The sequence below is a fragment of the Theropithecus gelada genome, chromosome 6, assembly GCF_003255815.1.
Source record: "Theropithecus gelada isolate Dixy chromosome 6, Tgel_1.0, whole genome shotgun sequence".
In the NCBI taxonomy this organism is placed as follows: domain Eukaryota; kingdom Metazoa; phylum Chordata; class Mammalia; order Primates; family Cercopithecidae; genus Theropithecus; species Theropithecus gelada.
The window spans coordinates 34,262,515-34,281,850 of NC_037673.1; the positions used below are offsets into that span (position 1 = coordinate 34,262,515).

Sequence of the window (19,336 nt, forward strand, 5' to 3'; positions counted from 1 at the left end):
AAAGTTCTTTTTTTTTTCTTTCTGAGACAGTGTCTTACTCTGTCACCCTGCCTGGAGTGCAGTGGCACGATCTCAGCTCACTGCAACCTCCACCTCCCAGGTTTAAGCAATCCTCATGCCTCAGCCTCCCGAGTAGCTGGGATTACAGGCACCCGCCACCACTTCTGGCTGAAAATTCTTATTTGACTGGTACTATAGCACGATAGTGCCATGTTCTGAATTTGACAGATGTTTGTTTTACTCTTAATTCTGGGCTATTTCTGGGAATGTTATGGACTGAATTGTGCCCCTCTATCCCATTTCTGTGTTGAAGTCCTAACCTCCAGTTTCTTAGAATGTACCTGTATTTGGAGATAGGACCTTTGTAGGGGTCATTAAGGTAAAATAAGGTATATGGGTGGACTCTAATCCAATATGACTGGTGTCCTCATAAGATGAAGTGATTAGGATGCAGACACACCCAGAAGACCATGTGAAAACACAGGGCAAAGACGTCCATCTATAGGCCACGAAGAAGTGCCTCAAAAGGAAACTAACCCTGTTGACACCTTGACCTTGGGCTTTATTTTGTGTTGTTTAAACTACCAAGTCTGTGGTACTTTGCTGTGGCAGCCCTGGCACACCAGCAGAGGGGCCCCTTGGGGATCTCCCTCTTCTCACTCCATTCTTGGACCATCACTGCAGACCCTTCTTCTGCAATTCCCTTGATGAATGTCATGTGATTGCCTCCAGTGTGTTGCTTCTCCATCAGGGAATCCACTTCCCTCTGCCCTCTGTGTCCTTCCAATCTACCCTATTACACAGAATCTAGCACCACTTATTTCCCTCTATTGTGAGTTGTCTACACATGCTCCATAGGAAACACATATTTATGCACAAATAAACTCCAGCATTCAGGCTGATTACAACACAACAGCAACCTCTTCTTCATTTCCGTCCTTGAAGCATAGGCCAGTTTCTCTCCGTTTTAGATTTTTCAGGTGTGGATCAGACACCGTCCAATCTCTTCAGTCCTGTAAGCCTCTCATGAGGTTGAGTAGGTGTAGTAGGAATCATTGCATAGCTCTGTCTAAAGGAAGACCCTCCCACAGTCCACACACACTCTGACCCTTTTAGACCTGGACGTGAGTAAGAGCCCTGTTAACCAGTTTTCAGTTGAATCCTTTGAAACTTTGCACCTCAGGCTAAAATGACTGTGGCGTGTCTGTGTTTTCAACCTAACCGTAGTGCTCATTCATTCATTCATCGTTGATTCATTCAGGCAGTGCAAAGTTTCACTAAGTTTTGACTATGAAGAGAGCCTTGCTGAGGCCAGAGGTGAAACCCTGGCCCTGTCTAGGATGGACGCTTTCCTTCTTGAGGAGCTCCCTGACTAGAAGGGGAGGAAGGCCTCACATGAAATAACACAGCAGGCATGTTGATTTGTGGGGGGAATTCCTGGCTTGCCCCATAGTTCTAGAATCAGGCTGAGAAAATCTCTGTCCTAAGAATTTGCCTCCAAGGTACTAGCTGATGATCCTTGCTCTCCTCTGACCCTAATGTTGCATTATTGAAAATGGTCAGCTCCTTCAGGTAGGCTTAGCACATGACTGGGGGGATGCGGCATGAGGACAGCAGTAATGAGAGGGAAGGGGCAGGTGGAAAGGAAAAAGGAGGGGCATCCCGGTAAGATTTCAGAGGCCAAATGAGCTGGGTTTTTTATAACCTTAGTGCTTTTCTCTTGTACGTAGTAAAACCCAATTACCGTGTTACGTTTGTACAAATATCCCAATGACGCTAACCCGTGTCAGAGAACTCACCCTCCTCAGTGCACTTGGGATCCATGAGAGCCTTGCTAAGGTCAGAGGTGAGGTCTAAAGTCTATCCAAGCACTTTATCCTATATCTTTGTTCTAAATGTTCAACTGTAAAACATTTATTGATTATATGCCAATGGTCAGGACTCAAGTACAGGCAAAATGAAAATACTCTATTCCAAAGTAAGTAAGTAGTCTGAGATGTAAATTTTCAAATCAGCTGAAAACTGGTAACGGGGTTCTTGAATCCCTCATTCACATCCAGGGTCTAAAGGAGTCAGACTGCGGAAGTATCTTTCTTTGCAGAGAACTATGCAGTGATTCCTACCACCCCTACTGTCTTAGTCTATTTTCTGTTGCTATAACAGAATACCACAGACTGGGTAATTTACAGAGAAAATAAGCATATTGGGTTCATAGTTCTGGACTTTGGGAAGTCCAAGGACATGGTCCTGGTCCTCAGCAAGGGACATCTGGTGGCAGAAGGTGGATGCGAAAGAGACCACAAAGCAAGCCTAGCTCACTTTTATAATAACGGGCTCTGGCAAGTACTAACTCACTCCCGTGATAAAGCATGAATCCATTCAGGAGGGTAGAACCCTCATGACCCAATCACTCTTGAAGTCCTCATTCCTTAATACTGTTGCATTGGCAATTAATTTCCAGCACATGAACTTCTGGAGGACACGTTCACACCATAGCTTATGGGACCACTTGGGGAGACTGAACAGGTGTCAGACCCTTACCTGGAAAGTCTAAGAAAGGAGTCCCCCATCTTGTGAGAGAGATGGACAAAATGCCTTTTCCTCCTTCACCTGTCCAAATCCTGTGTTTCCTTTAAGTTCAGTTAGAGCCCTGCTCCCATTTAGGAAGACTTCTCTGATTTTTTTCTAGCCCTTCAAGATTCTCACTCTTTGAATTTCTACAGTATTTAACACCTACTTATAAGATGATTTTTAAATTATTCTTTATTCATGTCCTCAGTCAGTTTGGAGTCCTCTGGGCCTGCTTGTAGTTCCTATGCTGAGTGTTTGTATGTATTTAAAATTCTGTCTTTCTAGAACAGTACAAATCTGCTGTAAGGTAAATTGGGCAAGAAGGAACAGTACCCGTTGGGCCCTGCTTCCCATTTTCATGTTCTTCCAGAAGCAGCAACGTAACTTACAGCACAGCCCTGTCTGAGAGGCAGAGGTTGAAGCAGCTTCCGCCCACTGGGAGGGGTTCGGATGGCATGAGGTGCTGTGTTGTTAAGGATACCTTCACTGGGAGTTTGGTCTGGAGAGACCTTTGACAGAATGTATTTGTTTTGCTGGATTGAGAAAATTGAATGTTTATACAGCTTTGGTTAAAATTGCATTTTTGTTGCAGAGAGATTATTGTCTAAAGAAATACTCAGGCACTTGAGTGAGAAGAGGTAGATGCCGACAAGGAGAGAAGGAGTGTGTTGAGGCTTGTTCAGCACTTGGTCTGTGGTGTGGATTTTAAGTCTGATGTCCTTTTTAACTTGGAAGAAAAAGTCCTGAAGCCTATTTAGGGGCACATGTTAGTGTTCTGGTTTGGCTGAGAATTCTATAGATGTATTCCCATATTTTGTGATGGAATATTATTTTTTTTTTCGAGACAGGGTCTCACTCTTTCATCCAGGCTGAAGAGCAGTGGCATGATCATGGCTTACTGTAGCCTTGAACTCCCAGGCTCCAGTGACCCTTCCACCTCATCCTCCTGAGTGGCTAGGACTACGCGCCATGTGCCACCATCACCAGCTAATTAATTTTTTTTTTTTTTTTTTTTTTGTAGAGACAGGGTCTTGCCATGTTGCCCAGGCTGGTCTTGAATGCTTGGTTTCAAGCAGTCTTTCCACCTCAGCCTCCCAAAATGTTGGGATTAGAGACGTGAGCTGCTGCGCCTGCCTGGCTGCATTTCTTTTTTCATCAGTCTAGAGGTTTCTCACCTGGAATTTTCTTTCTTTGTTTTTTTTTTTTTGAGATGGAGTTTACTCTTGTTGCCCAGGCTGGAGTGCAATGGTGCGATCTCGGCTCACCGCAACCTCTGCCTCCTGGGCCCAAGCGATTCTCCTGCCTCAGCCTCCGCAGTAGCTGGGATTACACGCATGCGCCACCACGCCCGGCTAATTTTGTATTTTCAGTAGAGACAGGGTTTCACCATGTTGGTCAGCTGGTCTCGAACTTGCAACCTCAAATGATCCGCCCGCCTCGGCCTCCCAAAGCACTGGGATTACAGGCGTGAGCCACCATATCTGAATAACCTGGAATTTTCTTAATCCTAAGGACTGGCGAATGTAATAGAGATTATTAAGCTTTTTAAAAAAATAACAGCTTTGTTGAGATATCATTCATATACCATTCACTTCACCTCCTGAAAGTGTATGAACGAATGGTTTTTAGTGTGTTCACAGGTTGTGCAACCATTACAGCAATAAATCTTAGAACATTTTCATTACACCCAAAAGAAAACCCCATATCCATTGTAAAGGTTTTTTTTTTTTTTTTTAATACTCAAAGAAGTTTAACTTTTTTGTTAATGATAAAGCTGTATAGGCTAATATCAAGGTTTTAAAATGCAGGCTAGGATTGGGAGTTAAATTATTTTTTTGAAGGGAAAATGAATTAATAAATAAACAGCATTGCATCCAGTCTTTCAAATGAGATGGAAACAAGCATGTACATCTCTGCCTTGCTCCATCCTCATCTATCAATGTGACGTCCATTCTGTGATGATTGGTGGCCAATGATGATTGGTGGCCAGTGATTGACGATTGGTGGCCAGTGATGGATGCCATATTGCAGGGACTTATTTTGAATTAAATGGGTAACAAACTGACTAATATTTCTGCTCAGTGGGTAGGTATGTTTTGTCCTGCTCGAAATGGGAGAACTTAGTTCAGAGAGCTTTTTCCATAGATGCATGATCCTGTCTGGTATATACTCCAGTTAGCCTGCTGTGCAGCTAATTCAGCTTTGCTGCATTTCTTTTGAAGTAAGCATCCTGATTTAATGACTTTTCCAAGGACTGCCTTTAGTGTGGCCTTGCCAAACTGATAGATGTCACTGTACTCAACATAGGCTGTAGCCCAGCCCGGGCTTTGGATTGAAAATGGGACTGTAAGATCCCAGTTGGCCCAAGGAAGGCGAGTCCATTTACTCATGATTCATCTTGAGGAAGAGGAGATGCTGAGAGAGCTGGCACCTGGCGTTATTCCAGGGGCCACATTACTTCCCGCCAGCCATGGCTTCCAGGTGTGAGATCCTTTCATGAATACCAGGAAAGCAGTGATCTATTAATAACTTTACCCCAGCTACAGTTCATGCCTCTAGAGTTACCATTGTGTGGATTTCCAGAACTTCTTTTCCTTTGACACTTATCTCTATCACTGTGGAGTTAGGCCTGTGGGCCACCCAGCTCTCACACACCCAAAGCCAGGGACTCCAGGAAGACACTCAATTTGGCAGTTAATACCTTCCCTTGGGAACTTTTGGAATTATTGCTTTATTTATTTAATCCTCTTCAAATAAGAGTTTGTATACTTTTCACTGCATGCTTAAAAAAAAAAGAGAAAAGCCAAAGACAAATACACAGAAAAGCGAACACAACACCCACGAAACCCCCATGACCTCAAACAAAAATCTTCCCCGCTGTTGCCTAAGACTTTGTGCTCTCTGAATATGTGAATGAAGGAATGCTTTGAGTGGCTCTGCTGTGGGGAACTGCACGATTTTGGGTTATCCAATACTTGGCCTCTCTTTTCTCCCTTTTCTGCTGGACAGATTTATCCTGTTTCCTTGGTTATTAGTACTTCCACAAGAAGGGAGAAGGAATTAAATTCGAAGGATGATTTCCACTTTCTAGCAACAGTTGGTGTAGAAACCCTGGGCTAGCCAGCGACAGTTTGGGAATATCTGATTATCATTATTTCTACTTTGATTCATCAAAAGGTGATTCTGTTTTGACTTGAAAAAAAAAAACAACCCAATTTTGGTTTATGAACCAGCCCAATTCTGACAAGTGTGTTCCTGTTCCACCTACATCAGTTCTAGTTTCTCTAACTTCAGTGTGCAAAAGATTCAACCAAGGAAGTTCCTGGGCTCTACCCCTTGAGATTCAGTTTTCACAGGACAGGGGCTGAAAGGTTACATTTAGTCCCCAGGTCCTTCTGATATGGATTAACTAGGGGCTGACTTTGAGAAACACTGCCCTGGAATTTGCACTTGCTATTCAGGTACTAGCCCAGCCTTCTCTGTGATTAAATGCTTGGCAGTTAACAATGTATAATTATGGTGTGTGTCGTTTCCAAGGCAACATGCATCTGTCACTCCTGCTGAGGCTGGGAAGATTGAAAGGGGCCATGGAGAGGCTGCAGTCACAGTGAGGCCTCCAGATTCATGCCATCAAAGTGTTTCATGATGACTGGGTTTTCACACCATTTATCCAAGGGCCCTAATCAATGACAGCAGCAAGAATGAAAGTAGACACATTGGAAGCCAGAGAGTCACTGGGTGACTTCTAGGGGTAGCAACAAGCTCATGAAGAAGGATGAGTACGGCATTCAGTGGCTTGCACTCCCCAACCATCCTCTCATGTCAGTTTTTTTCAGAATAATAAGGATGTGGGGGAATGTGAGATGACCTGGCAAGGCTTCTGAAAACAGTAGTTAACTGTGGTAAACGTGTGCCTGCTATTCCTCAGTTCTCCTCTGGGATGGTGCTGTTAAAGGTCACCTGTTCTCACTTGCAGTGGGCTTGATGTGACATTTATTGAGCATTTACTATGTGATGGAAACTTTCATATAGATTATCTTGCCTTTTTTGACCTAAGTGTATTTTCATTTTTTTATCTACATGCAAAGATTACACATTTTGCACATTTCCAAATGTAATGAAAAAGGTAGAGTCTGTACATGTTTGCCGGGCACAGTGGCTCGTGACTGTAATCCCAGCTCTCAGGGATGGAGAGGCTGGAGAATAGCTTGAGCCCAGGAGTTCGTGACCTGCCTGGGCAATATAGCGAGACTCCATTCTCCACAAAAAAGGAAAAAAAAAAAAAAAAGATAAGGTCTATACATGTTTTAACACAGGATTTGGCTTTTTGGTTTTAGTTGTAAAACTGTATAGGGCAGTGCTGGATGGAACTGGAGGCCGTTATTCCAAGTGAAGGAACTATGGAATGGAAAACCAAATACCGTATGTTCTCACTTGTAAGTGGGAGCTAAGCTATAAGGATGCAAAAACACACAGAGTGATATAATGGACAGTCAGGACTAGGGGTAGGGGAGGTTGGGAGAGAGGTGAGGGATAAAAGACAACATAATGGTTGCATTAAAATCTCAGAATTCATTGCTAAGGAATTTGTGTATCAAAAAACTACCTATATCCCCAAACTATTGAAATTAAAAAAAAAAAAAAAAACACCAAAACCATATACGGCAGTGAAAACATTCAGCCACTAGTCAGGCCTTAGGGTCTGGTTCTGAATCTTATCATGAATAGGCTTTGTGACTCAGGCAAGTTTCAAAACTTGTCTGAGGCTCTGTTTCTACTTCTGCGAATGAGGCACTTAGACTAGACAAGCAATCTTGACTTTTGAAGGGTGGCAACTACCTCGTAGAATCCAGTGAAAACTCGGAGCGTTCTTCCCTGAAAAAGGTAAATGTATGCTTGCTAAAAGATAATTACATTCAATTTCCAGGGGACCACAGACCCATGTTAAATGAAGTAATTGCTTAAGATTCAGCTGCAACTCAGAATTGCTGAGTCCCACAGGACCCTGAGAGTCTTGCATTGTTTAGAGAGGCCCCCTGAGGAATGAGCTATTTGATGAGGGAGGTTTTGTTGTTCCTGGCATTTTTCACTAACTGCCCTGTGCATTCTGGGGAGGGGAGACAGGAACAAACACTGAGAAAAATAAATAGGGAATGAGTGGCATCTGGAATATGAACTGTTTTCCTCATCACTTTCACAAGGAGGTGGATGGCATGATTGCAGCACAGAAGATATGTCGAAGTATTACTTGAACATAGAGATACAGCATTTTGTATAGTGACAGTTAAGCAGTAACTTAGACTTGCTCTACTTTTAATGTTTTAGAACTCACTGATACAGAAATCTAAGAAGGTCCAGTTCATAGAAGCAGAGAATAGAATAGTAGTTACCAGGAGCAGGGGTGGGGGTGTGAGAGTGGGGCGGTAGGGGTGGTGGATGGGGAGATGTTGGTCAAAGGATGCAGCGTTTCGGTTAGGAGGAATAGATGAAGAGATCTATTGTGCAACATGGGAACTATAGTTAGTGTATTGTATACTTGAAAAATTCCTGACAGTAGATTTGGAGTGTTCTCATCACAGTGAAATAATAAGTATGTGAGGCAATGCATATGTTAATTAGCTCAACTTAGCCATTCTACAATATATGCATATTTCAAAAGTCATGTTGTACACCGTAAAAGTATATACAATTTGTATTTGTCAGTTAAAACAAATGTTAGTAAGTAGGAAAAAATGGAAGTTTTGGTTAATTTGAAAATGTTAGAAGCTTCTAGGGAGTATATTATAAATGGAAATATGTTATTTACCACTCCTCAGCTGTTAACTGACCACCTTCCCAACCCAGCCCTGCTCTGTCTCCTTCCCATGACCCAAAGTTGTAATCCAATCAAGACAGAATACCTTATTTGGAAACCTACATATGTCCTTTTTTTCTCTGCTTAGGTGTTGAAAAATCTCTAGAGCTTTGGAAGGCTGAATGGACTAAACATGAAGAGCTTGAAAGCGAAGTTCAGGAAGAGTGACGTGAGTATGCGGTGACTCAGAGTCTGGCTGTTCCTTCTCCACGGAGCTGCAGAAACGCTCCTCCCACCTTGATAAGGCACTGCTGAGTTAATAAACTACAGACACTCAAGTGCTCTTGGCCCCAGCTCAGGGTAGCTTCTGTAGATGGCATGCTCTAGGTTCCTTGCTGTTTGTGTGCGTAGCTTTCAAAATGCTTTTTTTCTTTAATTCTGGGGATCTGTGCCTTGTAGAGAAAGGAACCGTCACATTAAACATCTTCAAAGGAACAATCAGTAAAAATCTCAACATTTCTAAGGTTGCCAGAAATCCTGATTCAGAATGTTGTTTTTAGAAGAAGCTAGTCTCTCTCATGAGGGTGGTTCAGGAATGACATATTAGCATGGTTCATCTTTGGCTTTAGGAAACCTGTTCAACTCTCTTAAGGCTTTTGTGGTAAAATGGATCTATTGCTGCCCGTACCTTTCCTCCCCCTGAATTCCAGGGGCTCTTCCTCATTTGTTGTCTGTCATAAAAGACTCTGGATTGGAGGAACCAGTTATGATGTAAGAGTTCTGAAACAAAGTCTCCCTCAGGAGAAAAGGGAGAAAAACGTAGCAGAGGGGTTGTACACGGTAATATTTTTTTAAAAGGTCGCCCCATAAACCCTTCTATGATCCCAGTCTTGTACTAGCTGCATTCCAGGAACTCTGAGCAGAGTTGTGGAATGGGAGAAATTAATGGAAGGGAATTAGATGGAAGCCAAGGTTTGTCACTCTCAAAATGGGCTTGTTCAGCTATCATTTCAGACGAGGTAATTAAAGATGAACCTGGATTTTATTGCTTTGCCATGAATTATATTTTGACAGCTTGGCACAGCTGCATTTTTGCAATAAATGGAGACTGTGTCTTTTATGGCTAATATGTAACTTGCATACCTACTTCTAGCTGAAGCTTGTCTCCTGAGGCTGCATCATGACATGTAACTTACTGCCCTGATAAAACCCAGGCTAGATGAGATGCTTATGGGATGATGGTAAAATACCGACCCACTTAAAGAAAGAACCGGGAAGCATTATGAAAAAAGTTGGTCTCACCTTCTTATCCTTTAGGTAAATTAAATAAAACTCACAGAGTGCAAAGAGACTTTGACAAAGACATGAAACTAGCTGTTGGCCAGAGTGAAAGTCCTGGTCATCCGACTTCTAAGAAACCTCCTTCAACCTCATCGTCTGCTGGCTGTATGTTATGCAGCCTACATATCTCCCATGGCTTTCAGCTAAGGAGAAAAAGGCAATTAAATGGAAAATGTTGTGCAATTCAGCAGATAGGGGTTTCTAAATTATGTGACCAGGTTAACAAATGCCTTTTTCTATTCCAAGGGAATCTAGGTAGCTTTCATTTACATAAGTTAAGATTATTTTTAGCAAAATTTCATCAGTCTAGACTTCCATGTATATGAACAGGGACCCAGAGGAATGATAGGCACATAAACTTTTGGTTTAAAAATCAAAAACTGGTGGCAGTAGGGAGGGTGTTGCCGGAATCCAGTTAGAAAAACTGAAATATTTCCATGATTTAAAAAAATCCACTGTAATAACACTAGTAAAAGCTTCTGGGATTTGGCAGCAGAAAAGGCTATGATTTTGGCAGTTAGTGCTAAGAGAAGAAATGTTGAGAAGCAGACCTTGGGGAGGAGAGCCTGGGGAGGAGGAAATTGGTATAATGGAGTCCAACAATTTCAAATGGCTCTCCACATCCAAATTGTTTCCCCAAGCCACAGAACTGTACAGCTAAATCAAGGGAATAAAAAAAGACAACAACAAAAACATTTCAAAGCCCTGTTTGTTAATCAACCGTATGATAATAATGCTAATAATAACCATTAGGAAGTATTAACCAAATGTCGGGAGCTATACTAAGCTTTTCACGTGAAATTCATTTACTCTTGCCACAAATCTTACGTGGTGGGTATAACTATTAAGCTCATTTTACAGATGAAGAAACTGAGGCCTTAGGGACATGCAGTCATTTGTCTGGGTTCTTAGAACTTTAAGTTCTAGAACCAGTTTTTCACTAAGGCAGCCTGATTCAAGAGCCCATGTTTCCTGAAAGAGGAATTTTGGGTGGAAAGTGTATTTTAAGAAACTAGGTAATCTGCTGGCACGGTGGCTCACTCCTATAATCCCAGCACTTTGGGAGGCTGAGGCAGGAGGATCTTGAGTCCAGGAGTTCAAGAGGAGCCTGGGCAAACATGGTAAAACCCCATCTCCACAAAACGATTAAAAAATTAGCCACCTATGGTGGGCCACACCTATGGTTCCAGCTACTCAGGAGGCTGAGGTGGGAGGATGGCTTGAGCCCAGGAGGTCAAGGCTACAGTGAATTGTGTTCACACCACTGCACTCCAGTCTGGGTAACAGAGCAAGGCCCTGTCTCTAAAAACAAAAAACAGAGCAATCTAGGCAGTAGCTTTAAAAGTGACTTTAGACTTGGACCTAGGTTTGTGGCCCTGGACAAGTCTCTTACTCTTCTGAAGCGCAGATTCCTCACTGGAAAAGTGGAGGAAATAATATTAGCCCTGTAAGGTTGGGGTGACAGTTAAATGCATTAAATGAATGTTGGCCGGGTGCAGTGATTCACACCTGTGATCTCAGCACTTTGGGAGACCGGGACGGGAGGATCATCTGAGGCTGGGAGTTTGAGACCATCCTGACCAACATGGAGAAACCCGTCTCTGCTAAAAATACACAATTAGCCGGGCGTGGTGGCGCATGCCTGTAATCCCAGCTACTCGGGAGGCTGAGACAGGAGAATCACTTGAACCCGGAAGGCAGAGGTTGCGGTGAGCCAGAGATCATGCCGTTGCACTCCAGCCTGGGCAACAAGAGTGAAACTACGTCTCAAAAAAAAAAAAAAAAAAAAAAAAAAGTCAAAAATCTTAGGGCCTGGTGCTCAAGAGATGCTTAGTAAATATTTGCTTCTTCCTCCTAATTAGCAACTGGCAATAAAAAGTAGGATTCAAAAAGTTTACATGGTCTGGAGGGTAGAATAATCTGGTAACAGTTGCTGCTGCCAAACAGGGAAACTGAGAGCTGGGAGGGAGTGGAGAAGGGAGGCTTGTTTTCCAATGTATGCCTTTGATTTAGAAGTTCTTGATATATGTACATGTATATCATGCATATATATGTATTGTTAAGGAAAAACACGTTTACAAACATTTACATTCAGTTGAATGAACCAAATTATAATTTTTTTTTAACCTGAAACAAGTGGTCTGTCTCAAAATATTTTAAACCATTGGGCATCACATTTTCCTGCTTGTCTGTGTGAGGGAAAAGGAGGAAGAAAGGATGGATTCTTTGTATTTCTGGGGGGTAGGAAGAGGAGAATAGCAGATCAGGTTCTCACGCTTGCATAAAGAAGACAGGTGACCCACTGGTGTGATCGCATTTCAGCGAGCCTGTGTCTGGGAGGTCTGTGGCCAGATTGGTTTGTGGCCATTGCGAGCAAAATCCAGGAGTAAACATAGGATGAAAGTGGCCCAAGGGGGCCTCCTATGGATGGCCTTCAGGTCACTCTGTGACCCCAGGGCCATCACGTGGGTAAAGATTGAATGGGAGTGTCCTTTCTGGAAGACTTGACAACTGGCACTGTGTCAAAGACAGATGTGAGTTTGGTAGGGAATGAGCCTGACTCTGAGGGCTGTGGTTAGACAGTGTCATTGTCCAGTGGTTTTGATTCTTAAGTCTCTTTGGGACCCTGCAGATAACCCACAGAGGCTAAACAGCATTATGAAATTTCTATGATGGATAACCTTTTTTACTTCACATTTATAACTTTATTTTGGGAGTTCTTAAACTTGAGTTGTTAGATAGTAGACAGGATACAAGAGAAATGCAAATATGGTTGTTGTCTTTAAAAAGCTGATAAACCTCGGTGGGAAGAGAAAAAAAAAACATGTAGGAAACAATTAGAGCAAAATACAAGCAGTATAGACTATAGATACTCAAGGTACCTTTAAGATGATATAACTAACTAGTTATTAAGTTGTAGGGCCTGGTGATAAATGCTATAAATTTTCAGAGGGCTGAATCATTGAGAATGGGAGAATTTGGGGAGCTTTATGGAGGTGGAGCTTCATGCAGGCCTTGCTGGTAGGAGTCAGATCCAAATTCATTCATTCTTGCATCTCATTGGTTAAATTTATCCAGTTGTCTCACCACCATTTGTTGAGGAGACTATTCTTTCCCTCATTGAATGATCTGGTCACTCTTGTCAAAGACCAATTGCCTGTAGATATGTAGGCTTACTTCTGGACTCCCATTGGAAGCGTGGTTGGGAAGAGGGGGAAAGGTCAGAAGGTCAATCAAGGGAGGCAGCTTGCAGCACAGTGGGTTAACTCAGTCTCAAAAATGGCCCTTGACATACAAAATAGTAATATTAATAGTTCAGGAGCCCAGAAGAGTGCCCATGGCATGTCCCTGAGTATTTAAAGAAGAATACTATAAAGTTTTCATCCTAGTTTTAAAAATGGATAGACTGATTTTTATGCTTATTAAGCAAGCACAGAGTTCTCAATGATCATTATTTGTATCTTTTATGACCGTAGCTTGAAAAAATAGCTTCTTTACCTCTTTAAATATTTGCAGCAGCTAGTATGTGATTCCACAGGGGAAAATGAGCTGTCATCATGAAAAATGAGGCCAAAAAGGTTGGGATTTCCCTTTGCTAGTAAAATGCTCAGGCTTCTGGAATTTCTTTGTAGATGCCAATTTTTAGTGACTTGAGTGAAATGGGTGGAGGTTGAGGGATGGGAAATGGGGTTGAAAGATCTTTGTAACAAATCTTGAGAAATGTCACTCAAACATGATCGAGGCCTTCACCGTTTACTTTGAGGGTGTGTGCTTAATTTGATGAAAGATTTATTCCCAATTATATATTTCATTGTAATAGGGAAGCAGCGGACATTCCATTAAAAAAATCAAAACAGCCAGTTTAAAGTGACAGGCTCTAAGAGAGATTAAATTGATGGTATACCTTTACATAGCAGCTACTAACTATTGTAGCTTTCAGCCAAGGAAATGCATACACCCCATGAATCTTGAAGAACCAGGCATATCCTGCTCAGACAGAGGTTTGAGTTTGTTGCCTATTAAGATAACAGTTCACGGCAGGGCACGGTGGCTCACACCTGTACTCCTAGCACTTTGGGAGGCCAAGGCGGGTGGATCACCTGAGATCAGGAGTTCGAGACCAGCCTGGCCAACATGGCGAAACCCCGTCTCTACTAAAAATACAAAAATTAGCTAGGCATGGTGGTGCATGCTTGTAATCCCAGCTACTCGGGAGGCTGAGGCAGGAGAATCGCTTGGACCTGGGGGGCAGAGGTTGCAGTGAGCTGAGATCACACCACTTCACTTCAGCCTGGGTGACAGAGTGAAACTCCATCTGTAAAAAAAAAAAAAAGATAACAGCTCTCATGAGGGTCGACAACCAACATCTCTGCCAAGGTATTTTTTTCAAGGAGTTTTTAGTCATTTATAATAAGTTTTTACAAATGCTGGAGCCTCCTTCCCTCACCACACACACATGCACATACACACAATGGGAGTATTTAAAATCCAAGTCTCTCTGTAGACATAGGAACCTTGGCCAAATCTATTTCAAGCTAAGCCTTTTTTTTTTTTTTTTTTTTTTTTAAATAGACATAATTTTTAAAAAATCAGTGATGACCCCACTGGGTGGAGGTAGGAGACTTTACTAAAGTTCTAGAGAGAAATTTGGTCAAATTTGTGCCATGCTACATATTTTCTAGGTCTTTTCAGCCTGTTTTAAATGGAGAACCTGCTCACTGCCTGATTTTGCCTGGTATTAGTTTGCTAGGACTGCCGTAACAAAGGGTACCACAAACCAGGTGGCTGAAACTAAAGAAATGTATTGTCTCAGAGTTCGGGAGGCTAGAAGCCCAAGATCCAGGTACTGGCAGAGTTGGTTCCTTGTGAGGGCTGCGAGGGCAAATCTGTTCCATGCTCTGACCTAGATTCTGGCGGTTGGCTGGCAGTTTTTGGCTCGCAGAAGCCTTGCCCCATCTCTGCTTTCATCTTCATGTGGCATTCTCCCTCTGTGCATGTGTCTGTGCCCAGATTCCTCCTTTTCATAAAGGTGCCACTCATACTGGATTAGGGCTCACTATAATGACCTCATTTTAGCTTGATTACCTCTGTGAAAACCCTATCTCCAAATAAGGTTACCTTCTGAGGTTACGGGGAGCTTTAGGGCTCCAACATATGAATTTTTGGGAGGACACAAGTCAACCCATAACATAACTCCATACCCTTCCATCCTAGAACAGTTACTCCGAAGCCCTGGCATTCCCCCACTGAGCTGGCACTGTCAGACCTTAGCTCCACTGTTCATCCTTGGGACTATTTTCAGCATCTAAGAGAGTGAGGCTGGAGCATCACAGTTTTTCAGTGGTTGCCATTGCATAATATTAACAGCAAGAGTGAACACGTATGGATGGCCGACCTCCTATTACAGAAATAAGGAGCTCTCATGGATTGAATGCTCACCAGGTGCCAGGCACGGTCCCAAGCCCCTTTGCATGCTCTTCGTCATTTAATGCTTACAAAACCCTATCCAGTAAAGACCATTGCTACAATGCAGTCGATAGAGGAAGAAATGAATGTTGAGGGCGGGTAAGTAACTTGGCCAAAGTCAAACATTTGGTAAATAACAGAAAGATGGTAACTCTCCTGGTTTTTCTTGATGGGAGAGCGTTGTGTGCTGTCAACCATGGCACATGCTTGCTAACAGGTTCCTGGTTCCTAAATTGTGAAGCTTCAAACTGCATAAAATAGATGTTACCCTGTTGCTCTAAGCTTAAATAAGACCTCTACAGTGATTTTCCGTCACCACAAGTTCATCCACAGTGGCAAAGCTCACCAACGTCAGCATTATTCCTCCCATGACAGGGAAAGATTCTTTGTTTCCTGAGAGCCAAATGCATTTCAGTTCTGAAGGGAGGAAGAGCAGATGCTGCTTCTGCTCTTCCAGTGGTGCCAATAAAACATCTCTCTACATGGAGCTCCATTGTGGGCTAAATGGGTCATAGCTTTATTCTATTTACCCCAGACCGTCATTCTCAGTTAAACATAATACCTTTCCAACTGGAAACCAATATGAAACCCAGGGCTTGACCCCTAAACTTGGGGAAATATCCTAGTCTACACAAGTAATGAGTCATTTAGACCATTCTCTCTTACATCTTTATTCTGCATTAATTACCTGATCATTTTGAATGAAGGCTGTTGTTGACCTACATGTTTTTTGTTTGACAAATTTTTTTATGAACTTCTCCTTCGGAGTGAAACAGAAATTGCTTCTGAATCATCCTGTGGATATTTTCAGTTGAGTTTCTACCTAAAGATCTTTGCTGTGTGGATGTAGTTATTTTCAACTATATGGCAATACAGGGGCCAGCGTCGGCCAAATGTTCAGTATGTCTATAAAGATGACGTTGGTGACTAGACTTGGCTTTCTTTTTGCTTGAGTCCCTCCCTTTTTGCTTGAGTCTTCCCTTTTAAAACAGGAAAGTCAGTGTGTTCTGGTCAACTTGATTATTCAACGATTAGAGTAGTTTTTATTGTATTCATGAAAATGCTTTCACTTTTTGGGAAGCACTGCCTGAAAGGATTTCATTTTTATTTGCTTGGGAGGCCGAATGATCTGATGGTCTCTAGCTGGTTCCTGCCTCCTGGGCTGCCCAGTGGGCTGGTCAGCTGGAAAGTGTAGAGGTTTATAACGTAAGAATAGAACAAGGAAAAGTTTAAGGAACTACATATTCTCCTTGGATATGTTTGTTCTAAGATGTATTTCCCAATGCTGAGAATGTTTCTGTAGCAACTTTTCAGATTTAGGCTACGGTTTTGGAAGAGTTTTTGATGAGATTCAATGTGAACTCATGAGTCTTTTCATTTTGTGTCTGTGTGTGTGTGTGTGTGTGTGTGTGAGAGAGAGAGAGAGAGAGTCTTGCTCTGTCACCCAGGCTGGAGTGTGGTGGTGCGATCTCAGCTCACTACAGCCTCTGCCTCCCGGGCTCAGGTGATTCTCCTGCCTCAGCCTCCTGAGTAGCTGCGATCACAGGTGTGTGCCACCACACCCGGCTAATTTTTTTGTATTTTTAGTAGAGATGGGTTTTCACCCTGCTGCCCAGGCCGGCTCGAACTCCTGACCTCAGGTGATTTGCCTGCCTTGACCTCCCAAATTGCTGGAATTACAGGTGTGAGCCACCATGCCTGGCCTGTTCATTCTTTGAAGGGTTGCTTCATAACTGAGAAGGTGCAGGGTCCTTCTGTGAGGTCCCAATGGGTATACTAATTAGGTACATGATAAGCTGTAATAACAAAATACCCTATACAGTAGCTCTAACAAGGTAGAATTTGTTTTCTTCTGAAGTAAATGTTTAAAAATAGTCTAAGAGCCAGCGGGGCAGCTCTGCTCCATAGATTAACCCAGGAACCCAAGCCCTTCTCCCGTGTCCTCTGTTACCCTCTAGAGCTGCTCTGTGCAGTGTGCTAGCCACTGGCCACATGTGGCTCTTGAGCATTTGAAATGTGCTAGTCCAAACTGAGATGTATACTGTAGGTGTAAAATACACGCTAAATTTCAAAGACATTGTACCAAAGAAAGAATGTAAAATATCTTAATTTTTTGTAATTACACACTGATGTGCTACTATTTAGGACATAATTGGATTAAATAAATAGAGTAAAATTTATTTCACCTGTTTCTATTTACTTTTTTAATGTGGCTACTAGAAACATTAAAATGACGTAAGTCTTTGAACAGTGCTCCCCAGAGAACTAGAAAGAAGGAAAGTAAAGCAGAAGCACTTTCCTTTTTTTTTTTTTCCTGTGACAGTGTCTTTCTTAGTGTCTTCCTTTGCGGTCCAGTCTGGAGTACAGTGGTGTCATTATAGCTCACTACAGCCTCAAACTCCTAGGCTCAAGAAATCTTCTGGCCCTGGCCTCCCAAATAGGACTACAGGCACATAATGCTATGCCTGGTTAATTTTCTTATTTTTTTGTATAGAGACAGTGTGTCACTATGTTTCCCAGGCTGGTTTTGAACTCCTGACCTCAAGCAATACTCCTGCCTTGGCATCACAAAGTCCTAGGATTATGAGAGTGAGCCACCACACCCATCTAGCATTTTACTTTTTAAAGGATGTGAAACTGAAGGTACACAAATCATTGCCCTCACAGGGAACTGGTTAGAGCTTGCCCCAACCTAGCTGCAAGGGAGGCAGGAAAACATATTCTCTTGCTGGCAGCCTCGAAACCAGTTAAGCCTCCAGGGAAAGGGGAGAATGGATACCAGGGATGATTAACTCAGCCATAGGCAGTTTCCACAGAGGGTCTTGTTTGAGACTTGGATGATAAAGGTATGCCAAAGTGTTCTTAAACCTTAGTGACTTTTATGGTTTGTCTCCTTTTATGCCAGAAGTAACTATTGATGACTGCTTGCCCAGGATCCATTGTCCTATTGGTAGAAGTCTATTGCAGCATGCTGCTGTAGGTGAAGTTAAACGCTTTTCCATGTTAGAAATGGAAACTGCTGGCTGGGTGTGGTGGCTCACGCCCACAATCCCAGCACTTTGGGAGGCGGAGGTAGGTGGATCACCTGAGGTCAGGAGTTAGAGACCAGCTTGGCCAACATGATGAAACCCTCTCTCTACTAAAAATACAAAAATTAGCCAGGCATGGTGGGATGCATCTGTAGTCCTAGCTACTCAGGAAGCTGAGGCAGGAGAATCGTTTGAACCTGTGAGGCAGAGGTTGCAGTGAGCTGAGATTGTGTCACTGCATTCCAGCCTGGCCGACAGAGTAAGACTCCATCTCAAAAAAAATAAATATACAAAAATAAAAGAAATGGAAACTGCTCTTGAGTGTTACCAGCTGGTGACATTAGGTAACTAGTTAGGCTTTTCCCTTTATGTCCTGTAATATATTGGTGACCTGATCTGATAAGGTGTGGGATGAACAAGGGTTTGTTTTTAAGTACACCATTTTACCATCATAATCTTGAGGTTCCTTTCCCAGATAGGAACTATCATGACCTGATCTCATACCTTCATTGAAAACTTTGGGAATGGTATAAGCCTGTAAGTTTATATTGTAAGCTTAGCTTTAAGTTACTCTTTAAGTCAGTGTATTCAGTCAATATGTAACTTATAAAATTGTGGAATTTGAGGATTCTTAATTATATTGATTAGTTTAATCTGAACCTACATGACATCTGACTCTCAAATTTTAGGCCTAGAATTCTGAGCAAAACTTTAGAACAAATGTAAAAGAATATTAAAAATGGTAGAATATCCACTTCTACTTCCTAGATACGTAACTTTATTAATATAACCTGTGATCTTATTCACATTTTTGGTTGCCATGTTGCCCTTTTGGTTAATATTGGGTTTATTGCTGATTCTTTTCTCCCATTGTTGCTTGTAAAGCCTCCCCTCCCCTCCCCTCTCCCCTCCCCTCTCCCCTGCCCCTCCCTTCCCCTCTCCCCTCCCCTCCCCCTCCCCATCCCCTCCCCTCCCCTGTCCCCTTCCCCTCCCCTCTCCCCTCCCTCTCCCCATCCCCTCCCTCTCCCTGTCCCCTCCCTCTCCCTGTCCCCTCCCCTCCTCCCCTCTCCCCTCCCCTCCCCTCTCTCCCTCCCCTCTCTCCCTTCCCTCTCCCCCTCCCCTCTCCCCCCCTCTC

The 19,336-nt window shown here is 42.8% G+C and overlaps 1 protein-coding gene across 4 annotated transcripts in view; it reads left to right on the top strand.

The window, feature by feature from the left end:
- RAI14 (retinoic acid induced 14) overlaps positions 1-19,336 on the top strand; it is a 173,790-nt gene that overhangs the window by 22,294 nt on the left and 132,160 nt on the right. For 2 of the 4 annotated variants that reach the window (XM_025387839.1, XM_025387842.1), the window contains exon 2: positions 8,514-8,594. In XM_025387839.1, coding sequence (XP_025243624.1) covers positions 8,559-8,594 — 36 coding nt within the window. In that variant the 5' untranslated portion in view covers positions 8,514-8,558. Of the gene's footprint in view, positions 1-6,142; positions 6,393-8,513; positions 8,595-9,173; positions 9,338-19,336 lie in introns of those variants that run through there. The other 2 variants (XM_025387840.1, XM_025387841.1) reach the window with 2 other exon arrangements.